The 20,991-nt window shown below is 57.4% G+C and overlaps 3 non-coding genes and 2 gene segments (V, D, J or C); 3 read left to right on the top strand and 2 right to left on the bottom strand.

The window, feature by feature from the left end:
• The window catches only part of LOC112545106 (Ig heavy chain V region 3-like), a 138,124-nt gene extending 117,583 nt beyond the window's left edge, over positions 1-20,541 (top strand). Inside the window, 1 exon segment of the V gene segment in view lies at positions 20,198-20,541. Coding sequence covers positions 20,198-20,526 — 329 coding nt within the window.
• Positions 5,682-5,754, bottom strand: TRNAV-AAC (transfer RNA valine (anticodon AAC)). The gene has a single exon. It is a non-coding gene; the product is annotated as a tRNA-Val (tRNA).
• TRNAT-AGU (transfer RNA threonine (anticodon AGU)) lies at positions 6,786-6,859 on the bottom strand. Its single transcript has one exon. It is a non-coding gene; the product is annotated as a tRNA-Thr (tRNA).
• Positions 10,489-10,652, top strand: LOC112547069 (U1 spliceosomal RNA). Its single transcript, XR_003090811.2, has one exon. It is a non-coding gene; the product is annotated as a U1 spliceosomal RNA (small nuclear RNA).
• LOC142821358 (Ig heavy chain V region 3-like) lies at positions 17,080-18,091 on the top strand. The segment is given in 2 exon segments: positions 17,080-17,350; positions 17,440-18,091. Coding segments are annotated over 2 exon segments (522 nt in total).
• Positions 20,542-20,991: the final 450 nt, after the last annotated feature.

Here is a 20,991-nt window from a genome sequence, read left to right as displayed (position 1 = left end):
GCTCCGCCAGGTGGCGCCCCAGGCCCGCGAGTGAGAACGAGCCGTAAGAATCCAGCTGTTCCATCTCAGACACTGACCGGCTCCTCCCGTCCCCCTTCCCGTCCCCAACCTACTGTGCCCCCCCGCCCACCGTGCTCCCCCGTGTGACCTCTGCCCTGACCGACACCCCGCTAGGGACACTCGCACCGAGCCCGGATGCTGCCAGCGCCGGGAATGAGCCCCGGGCCTTAGGCTCTGGCCGGCATTGGTGCGCCGGGAATGGGGCGGGAGTGTCCGTGTGAACGGGAGCGGGATGGGTTCCGAAAGCCGCAGGTTTCCTACCTCAGACGCGCTTTAAACCCGACACGAGGAAAGTATCTGTCTCCGCTTTGCGGCTGGTTAATACTGAACTCAGTACGTGAGCTGGACTATGACGCCCAACGAGGGCGGAGCAGTTGGGGGTTGCGGTCCCAATTGTAACCCCTTTGGTCACAATCTAGGATCCCATCGTCCTAGGCCCGGTACCGGCACAGCCCGTGAGACCTCTTTCTGCCCGCAACCCCAGTGTAAATGGGAAGCTTTGACCGGCGCTGCGTGGCCCTCCTGAGCATGGGAGGGGCTCCAGAGGTCGCTTTCCTCCCCGCATCACCTGAGAGCCACCAGACCCTCAGTCCCTGCGCGAGGAATCACAGTCACTGCAAGGAGCTGCTCCTCCTCCAGGTCCGAAAGTGTCAGGAGCGTCCCAGAGCCCCGTACCCGGCGCTTCACAGACACGCAGGCCGCTCCAGTCTGACTTCTGCACCCGCAGCCCTGGGGCGAGCCGCTGAGATCTCTGGCAGGAGCAGGGCGGGTATAGGGAGTCAAGTATGCAAATGAGGAAACCAGTTTCCAGTTTAAATTTGTCCCTCCCTCCGCCCAGCCTGCACCCGCAGCTCCCTGGGTCTGGGCAGTGACCAGCCAGTCCCCTGAGAACTTTCTCCGCCAGCGCCAGGGACAATGGGATTTTTGCTGCTCTTATGTGTCGCTGTAGCGGCGTTGGAAGGTATTTTCTACTTCTGAATACCTGGCGGAGTTATTAGAAATATGGCTCCTTTGACAGAGGTATTGATAAGCTGTTTGTATTCCCAGGTGTCTGGTCCCAGGAGCTGGTGGAGTCCGGAGGGGATGTGAAGAAAACTGGAGACTCTGTGAGCCTCTCCTGCAAAGCCTCTGGCTCCAACTTCAGCAGCCTCTATCTGAACTGGGTCCGACAGGCTCCTGGAAAGGGGCTGGAGTGGGTCGCTCGTATAAACCCCATTTTGGAGATCTCATACCCGGATTCCGTGAAAGGCCGATTCACCATCTCCAGGGACAATCCCAACAACCTGCTGCACCTGCAAATGACCGGCCTGAAGCCCGAGGACACCGCCCGCTATTACTGTGCGAGAGAGACACAGCGACACGAAACTAGTTTGTGATCGTTCAAAAACCCAGGCCGAGGAATTGCCCTTCCCCGGCAGCCGCGAGTATCGACCATTTCTTTTGTGACTTTATTCCCCTTGTAAAACTCTCCTGCAATGACCCTCTGCTGATGGAAAGTTGGCGTTCACAGTCGCCTTGATTTTCTTACTGGTCCCTTTCTTGCTCACTTTGGTGTCCTACATTTGCATCCTCGGGACCATCCTCAGAATCCCCTCCACCACCGGGAGGCAAAAGGCCTTTTCCACCTGCTCCTCCCACCTCATCGTGGTGAGCATTTACTATGGAGCTCTTCTGATTGCCTACATGTTCCCAACCACCGACCTCCTGAGCGACTTCAGGAAAGTTCTCTCGGTCTCCTACACTGTCCTGACGCCCCTGGTCAATCCACTCATCTACGCCCTAAGAAACAGGGAGGTCCAGGAGGCCCTGTGCAAAGCTTGCAAGGAATTAAGAACATAAGAACATCCACACTAGGTCAGACCAAATATCCATCTAGCCCAGTATCCTGCCTGCCAACAGTGGTCAGTACCAGATGCCCCAGAGGGAGGGTACACAAGAGGCAATCCTCACTGATCCCGCTCCTCTCACCCATTTCCAGACAAACAGAGGCTAGGGGCACCATTCCTACCCATCCTGGCTAATAGACATTCATGGACCTAACCTCCAAGAACATACCTACCTGTTTTTTGAACCCTGTTGAAGTCCTAGCCTTGACCACATCCTCTAGCAAGGAGTTCCAGAGATTGACTGTGTGCTGAATAAAGAAAATCTTCCTTTTCTTCCTTTTAATCCTGCTGACTATTAATTTCATTTGGCCCCTAGTTCTTATACTTTGGGAATAAGTAAATAACTTTTCCTTATTCGCTTTTTCAACGCCACTCATGATTTTATAGACCTCTAGTGTATGCCCCTTAATCTCCTCTTTTCTAAAATGAAAAATCCAAGTCTTTTTAATCTCTCCTCACATGGGACCGGTTCCAAACCCTTCCTCATTTTTGTTGCCCTTTTCTTTACCTTTTCCAATGCCAATAGATCTTTTTTGCGATGAGGCAACCACATCTGTGTGCAGTATTCAGTTTAGGGTTCCAAGATACTGGCCGATCAGTTTGCTTAGTTGAAAATGGAATAGCTGCAGCATGGACGGGGTTAGGGCCAGAATCAAAGCCAACCAAATAGAAGGTTCTATTTCCACTCGCATCTGGGAGCTTCTTGTCATGCGCTTCCAGAGTCACAGCTCTGGGAGCAATGGGGACTCAGGGACCTTTTCCAAACCCTTGCTCCATTATATATCGAATCAATGGCTGATACCCCAGGGACGTACCAACGGGCTGCAGGGGACATGAACTGGTGGCTACTCTAAATGAAAAGAGCTGGGGAGACTGAGCTCAGAGAGAGGTGCAGGGGTCGATCGAGTGCTCTGTGCCTTGGGCCAGCTCTGTGCCGAGAGCCAACCCAGCAAGCTGCCCGTGACCGGCCCAAGAAGACACCGGGCTGCGGGTCAGGAGCAGCAGCACCCGGCCAGCTGCACGAGAACAGCACAGGCCTGGTGCCCGGCCTGGAATCCGATGGATGTTGGAGTCTCTGGAGGCACGTGACGCACCATGGAACGGCCCCCTGCTTGGTCTTTCCCCCCTTGGTAATAAACCTTCAGGTTCACACGCCGCAGGGCTGGTGGGGGCAGCATTGGGCGGGAGAGCCCGGCCTGGTCACGTGCTTCCTCATTGCGGTCTTAAGGGCAGTTTGTACCTGTGAGCAGGGGGTTTAAATCCCTTCTCCCTGCTCCAGCCCCGGCGCTGATTGGGAGCCAGAGAACCCACCGAGCTAGCAGCCTCTCCAGACTGGGAGAAAGGGCATTTCCAGGGAGGGCTGCCCCCGCACTCCAGCTCACATGAGCACCGGGACTCTGGGGATCTCTAGGCAGAGCATTTAGTTCCAGGGCACCAGCCCTTGTGCCTCTCCCCTCACGCCAGCTGGGCCAGAGACCCCGCTCTGAGGGGCGCGAGTCGCCCCCTCTCATTCTGGCACAGGGAGGGGGTGGGGAGCAGCACAACCAGAGCTTTTGGGATTTGCCTGAGGCCAACGCAGCACCAGGAGGTGCCCGTGGAGATCTGAGCTGGGATGGTGGGATGTGGAGGCCTGAACGCTGCCAGCTGCCCTAGTGAGGAACCTTAAAGGAGTGTCCCCTTTACATCCCTACAGCAAGAAAAGAAACTCAAATATATCCTAGAAATGCTCATGGGACGGTTACAGTCAGGTCAGTGACAACTCCCTCCTGTGACACACACAACTGCCTTAAACCACTTAGTTAGCGAAGGTGAAATCTCCTCCTTGAGCCCACATGTGTGACCATAAAGTCTCTTGTTTGTGGGATCCCAAATGCCCAATGGACCCACTGACATGGCAGGTCACTGTCTGACAAGCTTCCTTTAACCAATCACGTGAGGCGCTGCAAAAGTCCCTTGTGATGTCACTGCCACACCACCGCTGCCTTGCAGGGCTCCTATTCTGCCCCTGGCCAGCCCCTTGGCATGTTTGAGCTGCTCCCCCGTGCGGCCCTCCCACTCAGAGAGTTTCCAATCGGACCTGTCAGTGCAGAGAAGAGAATAGCGATTGTGGGGCCAGTTTGTGCCAGAGCCAGCTCTAGGTTTCTTGCCACCCCAAGCAAAACTTTTTTTGGCTGCCCACTTTTTTTGTTGGCTTTTACACATTTGCACTTTCTAATTTTTTTTTACTGTTTAAAATTATTTAAAAATGAAAACTGAAAATGTGTAGTTAGTGAAATAAAACAGTTTCCTACTAGTGTACTCATTTTATTTTAATAAAATCACAATGACCAAAACCAAATTGATAGACCAGAGAGGGAGGTCCAAAAGCCACGCTCACAGAAAATGGGCTAATAAGGAGAAGTCCTGTGGCACCTTATAGACTAACTGATTTATTGGAGAACAAGCTTTCGTGGGCAAAAGATGAAAAGTGGGCAAAAGTGGGTCTTGGCCATGGACGATTTTCTGCAAATAGTTCTTTTCCAGAAAAGCATCCTGCCAATGTAGACACGCTTTTTCCGAAAATGCTTATAATGGAAAACTTTTCCGTTAAAAGCATTTCCGGAAAATGGGTGTAGACGTAGCCAGGGAGTGATGCTGCCTCCATCCTCTCCTATGGCCAGATGGGGGCCGGACCACGAGGCTTCTACCAGGATCGGGGTCAGGGACAGGCCTCCATTCAGGAAAGCATTGAGGAATTTGCTGAACCCCAGCTCTGTGCGGGACACAGTTCTCCATTTCAGCCCAGTTCTTGGTCTCCGGCTGCACATTACACTCTACTCTCAGCAGTGTCACTGGCTGCAGGAGACCTGCGGGAATATTTGTCTTGTGTCCCTAGAACACAGAGAGTTCCTAAAATATTCACCTGCTGCTCTGGGCACCGAACTGCCCTTTAACACTGAAGCACTATGTCTACACAGGCAGCTTCTTGCACAAGAATATCTTGTGCAATTGTTCTTGGGCAAGCAGTCTTGTGCAAGAAAATGTCCACACTGCCATGGATGAGCTGTGCTTTCGTGCAAGAGCATCCATGGCAGTGTGGACACTCTCTTGCACAAGAAAGCTCTGATGGCCATTTTAGCCATAGGACTTTCTTGCACAAGAAATCCCTGCCGAGAGTCCACACTGCCCACTTGCACAAGAGCTCCTGTGCAAGAGAGCTTACACCTGTTAAAAACGAGCATAGTTCTTGTGCAAGAAGCCCTCTCTTACCGCCATACTGTAAATCTTCTTGTGCAAGAGTGGGCAGGCAGTGTGGACTCTGTGCAGATTCTTGCTCAAGAATGGCCATACTTGCACAAGAAGCCCTGAGTGTAGACATAGCCTAGTGTCTTATAGCAGGGGTGAGGAACCTATTTTAGCTGGGGGTCGCTGACCCACAAAGAAGGAAGACACTCCTCACATTCCTCTTGCACACCGCAGCATGTGGGGCTGAGGGAGAGGGGTCAGCATAGTAGATTTTCTTTGCTCCAGCCTCATGATGGGGCAACAGTAGGGCTGGATTGAGCCCCCATCATTAGGTTCCCCACCCCTTTTATAGAGCAGGGAGTTCATGTGTCTCATTCTTTTATTCTTTCCTTTCTCCCATTGCCCCAGAGGACTATTGCCTGACCCAGCATAGAAACTAAGGGTTATTCCAGTACTGAGTGGGGATTAGGAGACAAATTAACCTTGTGGGAAGGGAAGGGAAAACTAAAGTGTTTCTGCCTGGTTTTGAACCAGGGACCTTTTGCGTGTTAGGCAAACGTGATAACCACTACACCACAGAAACCAGCTACTCTTACAGCGGCAGCACCTTCCGCCTAGACACGCTCAGGTGAGCTTCAAGGCAGGTTTTTGGCCATCTCTGCTTCATTCTTTGTACTCCCCAGCCTGTCCAGGGCATGGGGCAGAAGGCGCAGATGGAAGGTGCGATTCCAAACCCCTCATCTTAGGGACCGATATTCCGAGTGAGAAAAGAACAGAAAAGACCAGAGGCGGATGGGGTAACAGGGCACCTTTACCGCTGATTCTGGATCCGCCTCAGATCCCGCCTAGCTGGGATGTGAGAGAGTGAGAGACGAAGGGAGCCCAAACATGCTTCCTTATCTTAGTTAGCCCGCAGTGCAAATGCCCCTGTAGGCCACATGCGCCCTGTAGAGCCGAACGTGGCAGTGCGAGCACCCGCACACCGCACAGACAGAGCCATGGGCTGAGGAGCGTTAGCCCGCCCCTGTCTGCTTATTTACTAGAGTTTGCTGAAGTCGGTTCATTATGGAGGGGTCCTGACTAAGTGCAGAGCCCTGTGCTCATTGGAGCTCAAAGGACCAATAACTGAGAAACCCGAGAGACAGAGCAGTGTAGCTAGAGAGCCCCCTTTAGAACCTTCCAGATTGAACCACGTCTCTCTCTCTCTCTGATCTAGGGGCGGCAGACAATAAACCCAGGAAGGGGCTGGAGCGATGTATCCGTTCGGCTGGGAGACAAGCTACTGCCCGTCTCCCCAGGGCGGAGTCACCATCTCTGCAGACACCGCCAGGTTCCAGCTCTCGCTGCAGCTCCGCTCGCTGACAGCTGGAGACAGCGCCCCCTACTGCTACGCCAGAGGGACCAACAGTGGCACAGAGCGCAGCGGAGACCTGGCTCAGAAGGGAGGTTGTTTCTACGTAGACATGGGGCGGTGTTGATGCCCCCAGGACTTGCACTGATTGGAGCTAAATACCAGTTTATTAGGTTGCAGATCGCTCTAGCCCTGAGAGGGCATCGCCGATGGAGGCCTCTTCTGTCCGGAGCGGGATTTAAATTCTGGCAGCAAAGACTACAAAGCACCACTGGGAGTTGAACCCAGGATCTCCTGTTTACTAGGCAGGCACTTTAACCAGCTAAGCCATGGCACCCTCCCTGAAAGTTTTTTTCCTTACTGTTCTACTTTATTGCCCAAGACAAAGCCTTCACAGTCCAAAGTAGAGACACTCCCCATTTCCCTCAGCACTTCCACACCTACTCGAAGATAAATCCGAATTCACCCATCCAGGTGCTCTCAATGGGCTGCTTCTGAAGGTATTGGAAGTCTCTCCAGCTTCTCTTCTCACTCCTCTCAGAGAAGCCCTAAGCACCTGCTCTTGCAATGTTAGGAGACACATGGAAATGACTTGAGGGTCACTCCTCCACACAGATAACAAAGGCTGTGCCCGGAGTGGGATCTCGCGAGTCTATACTACATCGGCTAGAACACCTGGGCTGTGTCTACACTGGCCACTTATTCCAGAAAATCAGCCTTTTCCAGAATAACTTGCCAGCTGTCTACACTGGCCCCGTGAATTTCCAGAAAAGCACTGACGATCTACTGTAAGAAATCAGCCGCTTTTCCAGAAATATTATGCTGCTCTCATTCCGGCAAAAGGCCTTTTTCCAGAAAACTGTTCCGGAAAAGGGCCAGTGTAGATAGCACAGGAGTGTTTTCCGCAAAAAAGCCCCAATCGCGAAAATGACAATCTGGGCTTTTTTGCGGAAAAGAGTGTCTAGATTCACCATGGATGCTTTTCTGGAAAAAGTGCTTTTCTGGAAAAGCATCCTGCCAATGTAGACGCGCTTTTTCTGGAAATACTTGTAACGGAAAACTGTTCCGTTAAAGCATTTCCAGAAAAGGGTGCCAGAGTAGAGGTAGCCCTGAAGATCAGCAGGATCAGGGATCAGTATTCACTGTAGCATAGACCTGCCCACAGAGAGACCCTGACAGCGGCCAGATGGGACAGGGTCAGTCTCAGAAACGTTTGTAGCTTTGCCACGTGGAATCTCCTTCTTGAGGTTTCTGCTTGAGGTTGGAAAGAGAATTTGGGGTCACATTCGTGAGCGCAAGGAGGAGACTCGGTTTAGCTTTCACAGCAACGCAATTTGGAGAGATTTGTGTGTAGGAAGGAGCAATAAAGAGGGGGCTTTCCCTAACTGACGGCAGATCTAGGGGAAACAGGACTACAAACCTGCGATAAGAGTAGGAGTCGAACCCACGTGTGCAGAGCACAATGACTGGGCCACCTCCTCGGAACCAGTTTTATTTCTTCCGAAGTACCCAAAGTCAGCGCCGCTGGGAACCCGCTGGCGGGCCAGGGACACCGGATGGGAGGGTTTGGCTTTTACTAATGTTCCCTACGCGATTCTACAACACTAAGCGCTGTCCAGAAAACCCTTAAACACCCCCTGCGCGCAGAGAGGCGGGTCGGCTATTCCCAGCCGGGCTGGGAGTGTAATGGACAGACGAGCGTGCAGCGGTCACAGGGCAGCAGCGCACAGCTCCGGCCGCGCGGGGCGGGAAGTCCCAGCCTCTGGAGGGGCGTTTCGGGGACTGGCCGCTAGTGACACTGTCTGTCTCTGCTCTGATTGCCCCTGACGGCGAGACACCGGCCCCTACAGCAGCGGGGACAGTCCCAGGCGCTCGGCCCTTATCGCTTCTCTACAGCTGCTGTGTCCCCGGGACTCCCTCTCTCCTCCCTTGGCTCCCTCAGCTCCCGGCCCTGCAGCGCTTCCCGCCTGCCCCGGTCCTGTGGATTTGAGCCTCCAGGCTGCTTCCTAAGGGCCCCCAGGAGAAAGGGAATTTCCTTAGGGGCAAGCAGGCAGCGGAAAGAAACACAGACCCGGCCTGGGCACTCTCGCTCGGGTAGCTGGGAAGAGGAGTCCGCGGGGCTCGAACCCCCCGCTCATTATCGTGTCTCTCCTGCTTCCCGTCGAGCTGCCCTCAGGGACCGGCCCGGCCCCTCCGCAGCGCTGTTCCCTCGCGCATCCCTGCACCGCGTCCTTGGGAACCGAGAAGGCTCGACAGAGGCTCGTCCGCCGCTGGGACCATCAATTCTCGTGCCCGTGGCCAAGTCACCACGGGCTCTGAGCTGGCTCCTGTCCCGCGTGGCTGTTGTGACGCTCTCACTGTGACGTCACTGCCTCCCGAACTGCCTCAGCTGAGGAGTTGCAAAAGGCCCTTCTGATGTCACTACCCCCCCCTCCTTGAAGGGCTTATCACACCCATCCCCCCATAAAGCCTCTGTCAGTCTCTGGGGCAGACACCAGACTCTCTTCCTGCCCCATCTGCCCCCCCCCCCCGAGAAACTCCCCCTCTGGGCATCTCCCGGCCTTGTGTGTCCTAGGCAGGCTCCGGCAGATTTTAGAGGAGCCCGCGGGCCAAGGGTCGCCCGGAGCTTTTACCCTCGCACCGGGGAGATGTTTGAGTCTCCAGCCCTGCGCCGGCAGCGGTTCTTCCCCCGGATGTTCATCTCTGCTGGGTCACAGCCAAATGCAAATCACTGACCCAGCGGAGTCTCCTTGGTCTCCTGTAGGGCCCAGTCCCCTGCACCCTCCGACCTGCCTTCCCCGAACACTGTGACGTAGTGGGGGTACTTGCTGGGCTGTGGTGACCTCTGCTGTCTGGAGCAAGACCCAGCAGGGAAAACCTCATTATGCAAAGGTGACTCCATACTGGTTGAACCAGGCAACCCTCCATGGGGAGAAACAAAGGAAGGTGGATGCTTCCCTGGCTGGGGGCAGGGCTTGGAGAGGGAGTTAGTTCCTGGCTGGAAAGCAGGGGAGAAGGAACTGGGGAGGGGGTTGGGATCCCCCATCTCAAGGGGGGCACTGAGGCCTCAGCCCCCAGTTCCTGTAACTAGATTACATCTGTGCTGTGCTGTATCGTGGAGAAGCAATAAACCACCTGTATTCTACTGGCTGGTGAAATCTGTTCCTGCCATTCCGGGGCTGCAGGAGATGGGGGAACCCCAATGCGCCATCACACTGGTGTCAGGGGTGGGATACACTGCACCCCGTGGATGGAGCTTCCAGCGGCGAGCGACAAGGCGCCGTAAAAGCAAGAGCCCTGGAGCCGTGTCTCTCTGGTGTCATGGGGAGACCTGTCCCCGAGGGGACATCGCCATGTGCCGAGCGCCCACCCCCTGGCGCCCCTTATATCCGGCCCGGGGAACCCGCATGCAAATCCCTGCCCGGGGGTTCCTGTTAAATACCAGCGCCTGGTTCTTGGAGCCTCAGTCTCCGCCCAGACACAGACCTGCCTGGCCCTGCCCGCTGGGGAGTTTCCCTCAGTGCCCGGGTACGAGCATGGAATCTCTGCTGCTTTTCCTCGCCCTGCTCGCCGCCCCCGGCTGTGAGTGTCCGTGGGGCACGTGGTGAAATTAGTGTCCCACAGAGAGACGTTGAATGGCTAAATCCTCCCTCGCTTGCTTTCCCTTTCCCCAGGAGAGTGTGGACCAAGGGCAGTCAGGGGTGTGGCCATCTGGAGGGGCGGAGCCGCGTGGGCAGGTATGCAAATGTGTGTGCGAGTGAAGCATTGTGGGAGTAGGAGCAGGCTGCCCAGCGAAGCCCTAATCTGCAAGCGGGGATCTGGGGTCTCGGGACTGGGGGGGCGGGTGGCAGCTGGCAGCAGCGGGAAGCGGTGCCGGCGGGGTTGTTTGGAGGCGGAGGTGGGAGCCACCGTGATGTGAGAGTTCGGGGCGCGTGAGGGCTGGCGGGGGCTCTGAGACAAGGCTTTATACTTACCTGGCAGGGGAAATGCCACGCTCAGGAAGGTGGTTTTCCCAGGGTGAGGCCCGCCCATTGCACTGCGGGTGCGCTGACCCCTGCGATTTCCTCAAATAGAGGAAACTCTACTGCACAATTTGTGGTAGTGGGGGACTGCGTGCGCGCTTTCCCCTGATATAGTTGCTGAAAGAAAGATTGTCTTATTTCCGCAGTAAAGAGTTAAGTTGATTCGAGTAACTCTTAGCTGTTTTACACTCCTGCGGTTAAACAGGTTCCCCGAGAACCGCTCCCGGCGGTGTACAAAGCAGCGCTAATGTTTGACGCTAGAAATTGTATTCGCTCCGCTTTGGAGGTTTATCATCCTGTTAAGTATCATCAGTTTATTTCCCTGCGGGGCTGGGCTCGTTGCTCGTTTTTGTTTATTTGCTTCTTCCTTGTCGGGCAGGAGAATGGTCTGACCAAAACCGCCTGTTTCTCCCGCCTTCTTGGGAAGTTCTGATCCAAGCTGCAAGCTCCCCGCCCCCACTCACCTCTGGACCCAGCTTGGATGTTGACACCCCCGAGTAACGCAAACATTTAAGAAAACGAAGGTCGGAAGAAACTGCCCGGGCCGCTCTCAGGGCGGGGAGTGATCTAACAAAGCGGCCCGCTCCGGGGCCTGTCTGTCCCCTCATTTGGGTGTTCTGGTCTCCGAACTCAGCCGTGGGTTCAAATCCCGCTCCGGGCACCACCTTTGCTTCCTGTGCGGAGAAGTAACCGCATGTCCATGTCCCCCGTCATTGCAACAACACGCGCTTAGAAATCTGCCGGTTCGGGGCACCTGGACAGGTACGTTCTGGCTCATTCCCCAGGAGATATTTGGTCTTGTCTGGGCTTTGGTAGGCTGAGGGAGAGGCGGAGGGGAGAAGCGCAGCAAACACGGATCAGAATCTGTCCCCTCTCCCTGAGGAAAACAGGAACCCAAAGGGCGCCCAGAACTATTTCAACTCAGACCAGTATCACAAACGCTGGAAGAGCTTCTGCAACGTGCCCACCTCACAAGGGGATTGGCTGTAACTGACCCGGGGCCCCGCCCATCTCTCCGCGGGGAAGGAAACTCCTCTGCTCCATCTTCTGTGCGCTGAGCCCGGTTCCTCCTTTCTCGGGTCCAACAGCGCGCGCAGGCCGAGGGGGGGAGCTTCTTCGCAACAAGTTCTGCCGGGAGCGACACAACCGGCAGGGGGCGGGCTTCGAGCTTTGTTCAGCCCCAGAACCCCCGGCAGTTCGAGCTCAGCCTGGCGTGGACACTTTGTGACGTAGTGGGGGTACTTGCTGGGCTGTGGTGACCCCTGCTGTCTGGAGCAAGACCCAGCAGGGAAAGCCTCACTAGGCCAAGGTAATGCCAAACTTGTTGAACCAGTGGCCAGACACCCCCCATGGAGAGGAACAAAGGAAGGTGGATGCTGCCCTGGCTGGGGGGAAGGGCTGGAAGGGAATTGAGTTAGTGAGTTGCTGGCTGGAAGCATGGAGGAGGTCAGCCTAGGGAAAGAGGCTGGAGTTTAGGGGCCCAGTCTCCCCCATCTCAAGGGGGCTTGAGGCATCCTAGCCCAGCTCTGTGACCAGATTACATCTGTGCTGTACTGTATCCTGCAGAGGCAATAAACTTCCTCTAGTCCACCGGCTGGTGCAGTCTGTTTGTGCCATTTCGGGGTGCAGGAGACGGGGACCCCCAACGCGCCGTCACACTGGTGTCAGGGGTGGGATGCACTGCACCCCGTGGATGGAGCTTACAGCGGCAAGTGACAAGGCGCAGTAGAAGCAAGAGCCCTGGAGCCAGGCGTGCTGGAGACAGAGCGAAGCGGTTCCTGGGAATCGTGGGGCGCTGCAGCACTAGACTGGTGAGTCTGCACCGAGGGGCCCAGCGGGCAGATGGCCTACGCCCGACTCTTGAAGGCAGAGCTGGTGGGGCTGTGCAGAGAGAGGGGCTTGCCTGTGCGGAAAGCAACCAAGGCCCAGCTGATTGCCCAGCTGGAAGATAATGACCAGCCACAGGGCCCGGATCTTGTCCCCAGGGGAAGCAGCCAGACCCCCCCTGAGAGTGTGTCAGGCTCAGAGAGGGGGAGGAGCGCTGGAACCCAACGGAGAGATGAGACAGCGTCTCCCGGGAGGCCTGCAAGCCGTAGCCCATCTAGGACAGGGGCCAGCCCAGCGGAGCTGCAGAGGCTGGAGATCCAGCTGCGGATCAAGGAATTGGAAGTAGAGGACCGAGAGAGGGAGCGCCAAGATGGAGAGACGCAGCGGCAGCATGAGCTGGCCATGGCAGAGCGGAGAACCTGCGGGGCACCGGCTGTGCCAAGTGCGGATGGGCCCCAGGGTCCCAGGACTGCCAGGCGCTTGGAGAGGCTTGTGGTGGCCCAATTGAAGGACATGGGTGACATAGACGGGTTCCTCAGTGCCTTTGAGAGGGCCTGTGGACTGCAACGGGTTCCCCCAGCTGACTGGCTGCAGGAGCTCATCCCCGCACTGAGCCAGGAGGCGGCCGGAGTGCTCAGTCAGCTGGAGGACCTACAGCCAGGGGATTACAACCGAGTAAAGGGGGCCCTGCTGCACAAGTTCGGGCTGACCCCCGAGATGTACAGGAAGAAGTTCCGGGGGGTACAGAAAGGGCCACGGGAGACCTATGTGGATCTGGCCTCCCGCCTGTCGCAATACTGCCGCAAGTGGGTGTCTGGAGTCGGAGCCCAGACCGCAGAGGAGCTGCTGAAGCTGGTCCTGATGGAGCAGTTCTATGAAGCTTGCCCACCCAAACTGAGGCTGTGGCTCAAGGACCGGAGACCAGAGAACCCCCAGGAGGCCGGGAGGCTGGCGGATGAGTTCACGGAGAGCCGGTCCGGGGGTGAACGGGAGTCCCGGAGAGAAGGAGAATCGCGCAGAGACCGGTTCCCGGCGGAGCAACGGAGAGAGACACCTCCGAGGCGAGCCCCAGGGACCAGGACCAGTCATCGATACCCCAGAGAACCAGCCAGGGCCTGGACAGAGACAGCCCAAAGCCTAACTTGCCAGCGCTGTGGGCAAAAAGGCCACAAGAGGGCTCAGTGCACCAGGTCCCAGGACCGGGGACTTTCCAGGGTTAACTGGCTGGGGCGGGAGGAAGGGCAGGCTGCCCCAGAGGCAGGGGCTGGCAAGCAAACCTCAGCTCAGAGAGAGGGGAAGGATGCTCAGTGCACCTCCCCTGGGAGGTCTGATTCTCAGGAGGCGGGTTTCTCTGTCTACCGTGTGGGGGCAGGACGGCCCCTGCGGAGCAAGTGCCTCATACCCCTGGAGGTGGATGGTAGGAAGGTGACGGGCTTCTGGGACATGGGGGCGGAGGTGACTCTGGCCTGATCCGACATAGTGGCCCCAGAGCGGATACTACCCCACACCCAGCTGACCCTGAAGGGCATAGACGGGTCCCCGTTTAAGGTGCCTGTCGCCAGGGTGCATCTGAAATGGCGGGCCAAGGAAGGCCTCAAGGAAGTGGGCGTGCACCCGCACTTGCCCACCGAGGTGCTGATGGGGAATGACCTAGAGGAGTGGCCCCATGAATCCCAGCGGGCTCTAGTCACCACCCAGAGCCAGCGGGGGGCTGACAACGTGGGTCCAGGGAAGGACTCCTGGCAGCAGCCTCAGGGTCCCATCCCAGTGGACACGGGGTCCAGCCAGGCTGGGACTCCGGACCTAGGCAGAGGTGGGGGACAGGTCCCGATCCCTGCCTCAGCAGCTGAATTCCAGGCTGAGGTGCAGGCAGACCCCTCCTTGCAGAGGCTGAGGGACCAGGCTGGCCTCCGTGCAGCTCAGCCCCGGGGGAGAGGTGGCCAGGAGAGATTCCTGCGGGAGCGTGGGCTCCTGTTCCGTGAATGGCTTTCCCCCAGGAAGGTGAGGGCATGGAGGGTCCAGAGGCAGCTGGTCGTCCCCCGAAGGTATCGCCTCAAGCTGCTGTATTTGGCCCACGATGTCCCCGTTGGGGGCCACTGGGGGATCCGGAGCACCCGGCTGAAGCTGCTCCAGCACTTCTATTGGCCGGGAATCTTTACAGCCGTACAGCGGTACTGCCGGTCCTGTGACTCCTGCCAGAGGGGCGGGAAGGCCCAAGACAGGAGTAAAGCGGCTGGGGGTCTTTACCCCAGATAGACCCTCTGGGCTTGCTGAGAGAGTTACGGGAGGGGAAGACCTCCCTGGATGGAGCTTCGGGGGTTGAAGCCGCCCTGGCTGTCCAGAGAAGGCTCAATGGGCTCATGGCCCCGGCCCGAGAGACCCTGGCCAGAGATCAAGGCCAGCGGAAGGGTGGGTGTGACCCCCGAGGACAGGCCTGCGCCAGTTGCCCTGGAGCGGGGCGGCGAGTGGACAGAGGGAAGCCAGCTCATGTGGGGCCTTGCCACGGCCGGCCTGAGTCAAGGGGAGCACCCATGTCCCCGGGGCGGGTTCCCCCGCAGAGGACCCGAACTTCCCTAGGTCACGAGCGGAGTGACCCTGCTCAGTTCGCTCTCGGAGGGGGGAGAACTGTGACGTAGTGGGGGTACTTGCTGGGCTGTGGTGACCCCTGCTGTCTGGAGCAAGACCCAGCAGGGAAAACCTCACTAGGCAGAGGTAATGCCAAACTTGTTGAACCAGTGGCCAGACACCCCCCATGGAGAGGAACAAAGGAAGGTGGATGCTGCCCTGGCTGGGGGGCAGGGCTGGAAGTTAGAGAGTTGGTGGCTGGCTGGCTGTGAGGATGGAGGAGACAGCCTAGGGAGAGGAGCTGGAGTTTAGGGGCCCAGTCTCCCCCCAACTCAAGGGGGCCTGAGGCATCCTAGCCCAGCTCTGTGACCAGATTACCTCTGTGCTCTGCTGTATCCTGGAGAGGCAATAAACTTCCTCTATTCCACCGGCTGGTGCGTTCTGTTTGTGCCATTTCGGGGTGCAGGAGACAGGGGACCCCCAACGCGCCGTCACAGAGGGTAATGTAGGCATACCGCATTGCAAATGAAGCCCGGGATTTGAATTTCCTGGGCTTCATTTGCATAAACTGGGCGCCGCCATTTTTAAATCCCTGCTCGTTCGAACCCAGTGCCGCGCGGCTACACGCGGCACGAACTAGGTAGTCCACTAGGGTTAGCCCCATCATGGCCCCCACACCGCCATATTTACCGGCACTTCTGCAGGTACGGGGGTTCCCGGCCAATGGGAGCCGCGGTCACGCGCACCTGCAGACTTTCAGCTGGTGTCAAAGGGTGGAGCCAGGGATCCAGCCCATAATATGCTGCCCAATGACATAGAGAAACCCTGGAGCTAATGTCACCCACCCTCAGCCAACTCCAGAGACAATGAGACTTTGGTGCAATTGACTCTACTTCTTGGCGGCTTTGGGGCGCTCTGGGATATTCGCTGCCGGTCAGTGCACGGAAGGGACAAGGCTACTCCGGATTACCGCTCCGGGTCCGGGTTCACACAGGAACTCGGGTCCCAGTGTGACGGCGCGTTGGGGGTTCCCCGTCTCCTGCACCCCAAAATGGCACAAACAGACTGCACCAGCCAGTGGAATTGAGGGTGGTTTATTGCTCCTCCAGCACAGCGCAGCACAGATGTAATCTGGTCACAGGAACTGGGCTAGGATGCCTCAGGCCCCCTTGAGATGGGGGAGACTGGGCCCCTAAACTCCAGCCCCTTCTCCTAGGCTCTCCTCCATGCCCTCCGACAGCCAGCAACCAACTCACTAACTTCCAGCCCTGCCCCCCAGCCAAGGCAGCATTCACCTTCCTTTGTTCCTCTCCATGGGGGGTGTCTGGCCACTGGTTTGCATAGTGACTCATCCTGTTTTGCTGGGTCGTGGTACCCACGGCAGCCAGTGGGGGTTCCCCCAGAGCCAGCAGCATAGAAACCAGCCAGGTACCCCCACTACGTCACACCCAGGCACCTACAAGAGCCCAGGGACAATACAGAGCAAATCCGCCAAAGCAAAGACCAGCGGCAGGAACGAGATTCCCAGGGGCCAGCGCAGTAGCAGGGACCCGGGGAAGCGAGCCCGTGGGCGATACAGAGGGGACGTGTCCTAACCTCTCTCCCGCTCCAGAGACAGTCCGGGCCTCGCGGGGCAGGTGTCTCTGCTCCGCATGAACGGGAATCCCGCTCCGGGATCGGGCCCCTTCCCTGCCTCAGGCGGCTCTTGTGAGACTCGCTCCGGGCGCTACACGAAAGGGCCAGAAACGCCGGAGATGGGGGCGCCTCCCTCACAACTCACAGCCCAGGAGTTAAGCCCCTAACGGGGGAGGTGGGGAACAGGGATCCAGCCCCCTCTGCGGGATAAAGGGGAAGGGCTTCTTGAGCAAAGCGTCTCCTGTCCCTCGGGAGAGCGCGCACTGCGCACTGAGTCTTGGGAGGAGCGGGTGGGGGCGCGTCTCTTAGTCTTTCGGGTTGAAACTGTTTCAATAATGAGGGGACCGGACTTAAAGCTTCTCCCGTTGGTGTCCTAACCACCAGGATAGCGAATCAACCTCAGTCCCTGGCACCCCGCCCCCACGATTCTCCTTTGGACGCTCCCAATTAAATCTAATTTTTCCTAGGGAAAAAGTATCATCAGCACAGTTTTTGGACAGTTCGAGGCTCTCCCTCCGTCTCTGTCTCTCAGTCCCAACATGCGAGTCACAGCACTGAGCAGGCTTGTCTTATAAGGGAGGGGCTATGCAAATAGAGGTGAGAGATTCTAATTTATACCCGCCTCTCTCTGACTCTCTGCACAGGCTGCACCGAGACAGAATCCTCAGCCCCTGCGTCCGTGCAGTGCCCAGACACGCCCCTGAGAGAACGTCCCCCTCCAGCACCAGGGACAATGGGATTTTGGATCCCTTTGGTTTTCCTGCTAGCAGCTTTGGAAGGTATCGCCCATCCCGATTTCATTGCACTGGAGGGGGGGATTTAGTGTTGTTGCTCTTCAAATAATTTATAATCGTGTCCTTGTTTCCAGGAACGCGATCCCAGGTGCAGCTGGTGGAGACCGGAGGGGATGTGAAGAAGCCCGGAGACTCTCTGCGCCTCTCCTGCAAAGCCTCCGGCTTCACCTTCAGCGATTACTACATGGAGTGGGTCCGGCAGGCTCCCGGGAGGGGGCTCGAGTGGGTGGCTCAGATTAGGCCCGATGCATCCAAGCAGTGGTATTCCTCGGCTGTTGAAGGTCGATTCAACATCTCCAGGGACAATCCCAACAACCTGCTGCACCTGCAAATGACCGGCCTGAAGCCCGAGGACACCGCCCGCTATTACTGTGCGAGAGACACAGTGACACGAACCCTATGGCTGCCCGTACACAAACCAGAGCTGCGGAACTTCCCGCGTCCGCCGCACGGGGGCAGCAGAGACACGCGCCAAACAGCCCTGCCGGGGGCTCAGGAGAGCGAATATACCTATTCCGTCAGGATGGAACGTTCTGACGTCACGGATTAACTCGTTCATGTCCTGAATTCTCCTCCTACACTAGAACCTTCAGTTTTTCAGGGAGCTAAATATCTGTCCTAGGTGCCGAACGCCAGGCAAACAATTCCCCTTTGAGCGCCCATTGCTAGTCTGCGGGGAGGCGGGGGAGCAAGATAAAGAGAAACATGAACTGTGACAGCAACTCCCCTAACCCGCCTCCCCTAGTGTCTGGGAATGGCATGTCCCCTGTGAGCCAGAGCCGCCTCTGCCAGCCCCTTCCTACCATTGCTGGGTGCAACCCGCATCCAAATCCCTGTCCAAAGCTTCCTCTTTTACAGCGACCACCCATGGTTCTAGGATCCTCGGTCTCTCTCCAGACACAGACCTGCCCGGCCCTGCCCGCTGGGGAGTTTTCCTTATGAACCAGAACAAGAATGAAATCTCTGCTGTTTTTCACTTCCCTGCTCGCTACCTCCGGCTGCGAGCGTCTGTGAGGGCAGCGAGGGAATTACACACACACGCACAAGCTAATACCTTCCTCGATTTGTTTCCTGTGATAGCGTGTTGGGGTTTTCCCGTCTCCTGCATCTCCGTAATGGCACGAACAGACTCCACCAGCCAGTAGAATAGAGGGTGTTTATTGCTTCTCCAGGATACAGCACAACACAGATGTAATCTGGTTACAGGGCAGGTCTAGGATGCCTCAGCCCCCCTTGAGAAGGGGGAGACTGCGCCCCTAAATCCAAGCCCCTTTCCCTAGGCTGTCTCCTCCAAGCTCCCAGACAGAAACTAACTCCCTCACTTCCATCCCTGCCCCCAGCCAGGGCTCCACTCCCCTTCTTCCCATTGTTCCGCTCCCTGGGAGATACCTGTCTGACGGTTTTGAAGCCCCCTTGCATAATGACTCATCCCCTGCCCTGCTGGGCCGTGCTGTAGCCAGCAGCCAGTGGAGGTCACTCACAACCCACTGCCCAGCATAGCAACCAGCAAGGTACACTCACTGAGTTACACCTGGCACACCCAAACCCTGACATTAGGAGAAGAGGACGTGGCCTAGAAACGTTGAACCCAGATACGAATCCTGCTTTCGGATCACAATGGAATCAGCCCAGAAATGAGACACGTTGCCTCTTTAATTGGTTCATCTCATTTGACAGACACCAAAATCTAAGCTGAGGAACCGCTCTTCCCACAGCAGCCGCGAGGGGGCAGCAGAGAAACATTCTCCGGGCTCGGACAGGGGACCCGGCACCTGGGTGAACGTAACAGAAACCTCCCGCCGTGTTAACCCCTTCGTGGCCGGGCAAGGTCTGGCCTTGGGTGCAGCGATCCCTAGCGTCCTGCGGGAACCTCAACCTGGGGTTCATCCCGTTCTGAGTCACCCGCCCCACCGAGGTCTGGCACGATGGCTCCCCCGCCCTTCCCCAGCTGGGACTTGGCAGAGGGACTCGGGATTGTTTTCCCCCAGCTCAGCTGGTGTCAGAGGACGGAGCTGAGACCTCCCGCCCCTCCCCCCCCGCCCCGCACTAAGGTTCCAAAATTTCACGCAGTCACCCTGGAGATAAAAGAACCCGCACCTCGGCCACTGATGACGTCACTCTGCCCACCGCGGGCACCCAGATCAATGAGAGCAGTGACGTGGCTAAGGGCTGTAAAATAGGGCGGGGCCAATCACTCAGAGAGGCTGATGCGCGGAGGGTCTCAGGGCTGCGGAGGAATCGGGGGCACGAAGGACACCGAAGTGCTGGCCCGAGACAGGGCCCGATGCTTCCCTGGACTTCCTGTGAAATCTCCGTCCTAAGTTAGGCATCACCTGAATTGCACATGGCGGGGTTGGATCGTTGTGTCAGGCGAGGGGACGGTGTTGGGGGGATGGGCCAAGCTTTCGCTTTTCCCTTGGGGAAAAGTATCTTCCGGATCCCCCGCCCAGGCGCTGTGCACCCATAGTGAGAGCCCGTCCGAGTCCTCCTCCCCAAGACCAGAGAACATCCCCCACCTCACCCGGGGAAGGAGCGTGTCTCTTATAAGGCGGGATATGCAAATGAGGGAGTCAGTGTCCTGTTTAAATCTGTCGCCGTCTCTGCCCAGGCTGCACCCGCAGAGACAATCCGCAGCCCTCGGGTCTCGGCAGGGAGCAGCCAGTCCCCTCGAAGGTCCTCGAACAGCAGGAAAATGAAAAAGTTTCTCCTTTTGCTTTTCGCTGTAGCCGCTTTGCGAGGTATTTTCTTCCTCCGAATAACGGGAAGAGTCGGGATAATATTGTGTTATCGCTGCTTTTCTCCCCCTATTAACACCCGGTCTTTATTCCCAAGGTGCCCGATCCCAGGTGCAGTTGGTGGAGTCCGGAGGGGATGTGAAGAAGCCCGGAGACTCTCTGCGCCTCTCCTGCAAAGCCTCCGGCTTCACCTTCAGCAGCTACTGGATGAGCTGGGTCCGGCAGGCTCTCGGCAAGGGGCTGGAGTGGGTCGCTGATATCAAGTACGATGGGAGTACTATCTACTACCTTGATGCCGTGAAAGGCCGATTCACCATCTCCAGGGACAATCCCAGCAACCTGCTGCACCTGCAAATGACCGGCCTGAAGCCCGAGGACACCGCCCGCTATTACTGTGCGAGACACAGTGAGCAGAAGCCGGTCTGAGCCCAGACACAAACCTCCCCCTGCAGTGAGCAGCGAAGCCGTTTGGCGCTGGGGGCGCCCAAGCTCCGTGCAGGAAATGAAACCGAGTTCAGAGAAAGAACCAGGCTTGCAGCTCCGCTCGCTGACATCTGCGGGCATCGCCCCCTATCGCTGCGCCCGAAGAGACAGAGCGCAGCGGGGACCCGGCCAAAAAGGGGAGGCGGATTCCCACCGGACTCTTAGGCCTCTCGGCCTGTCGTTTACCTGGCCAGGGAGAGCGAAGCACGCGCTGCATTTTTACTCGATGGGAGTGAAGGGGCAGGGCGCGGTTTCCATTTCCATCCCCCCCCGCCAACAGGCTCCTGGGGTCGGTGCTAGACGCTCTTGGAACCTTGACACGGGACCTTCTGTGACTGGAACCTCTGCCCTGGGCCTGGAGCCCCGCAACCTCCGGGCAGCGTCACCTCCCGCTGCGGGCTGGGCCCC

This window comes from Pelodiscus sinensis, chromosome 30 (assembly GCF_049634645.1).
Source record: "Pelodiscus sinensis isolate JC-2024 chromosome 30, ASM4963464v1, whole genome shotgun sequence".
NCBI lineage: Eukaryota > Metazoa > Chordata > Testudines > Trionychidae > Pelodiscus > Pelodiscus sinensis.
The sequence above is the reverse complement of the archived record's forward strand: the minus strand, read 5'-3'. Positions and strand labels throughout refer to the sequence as shown.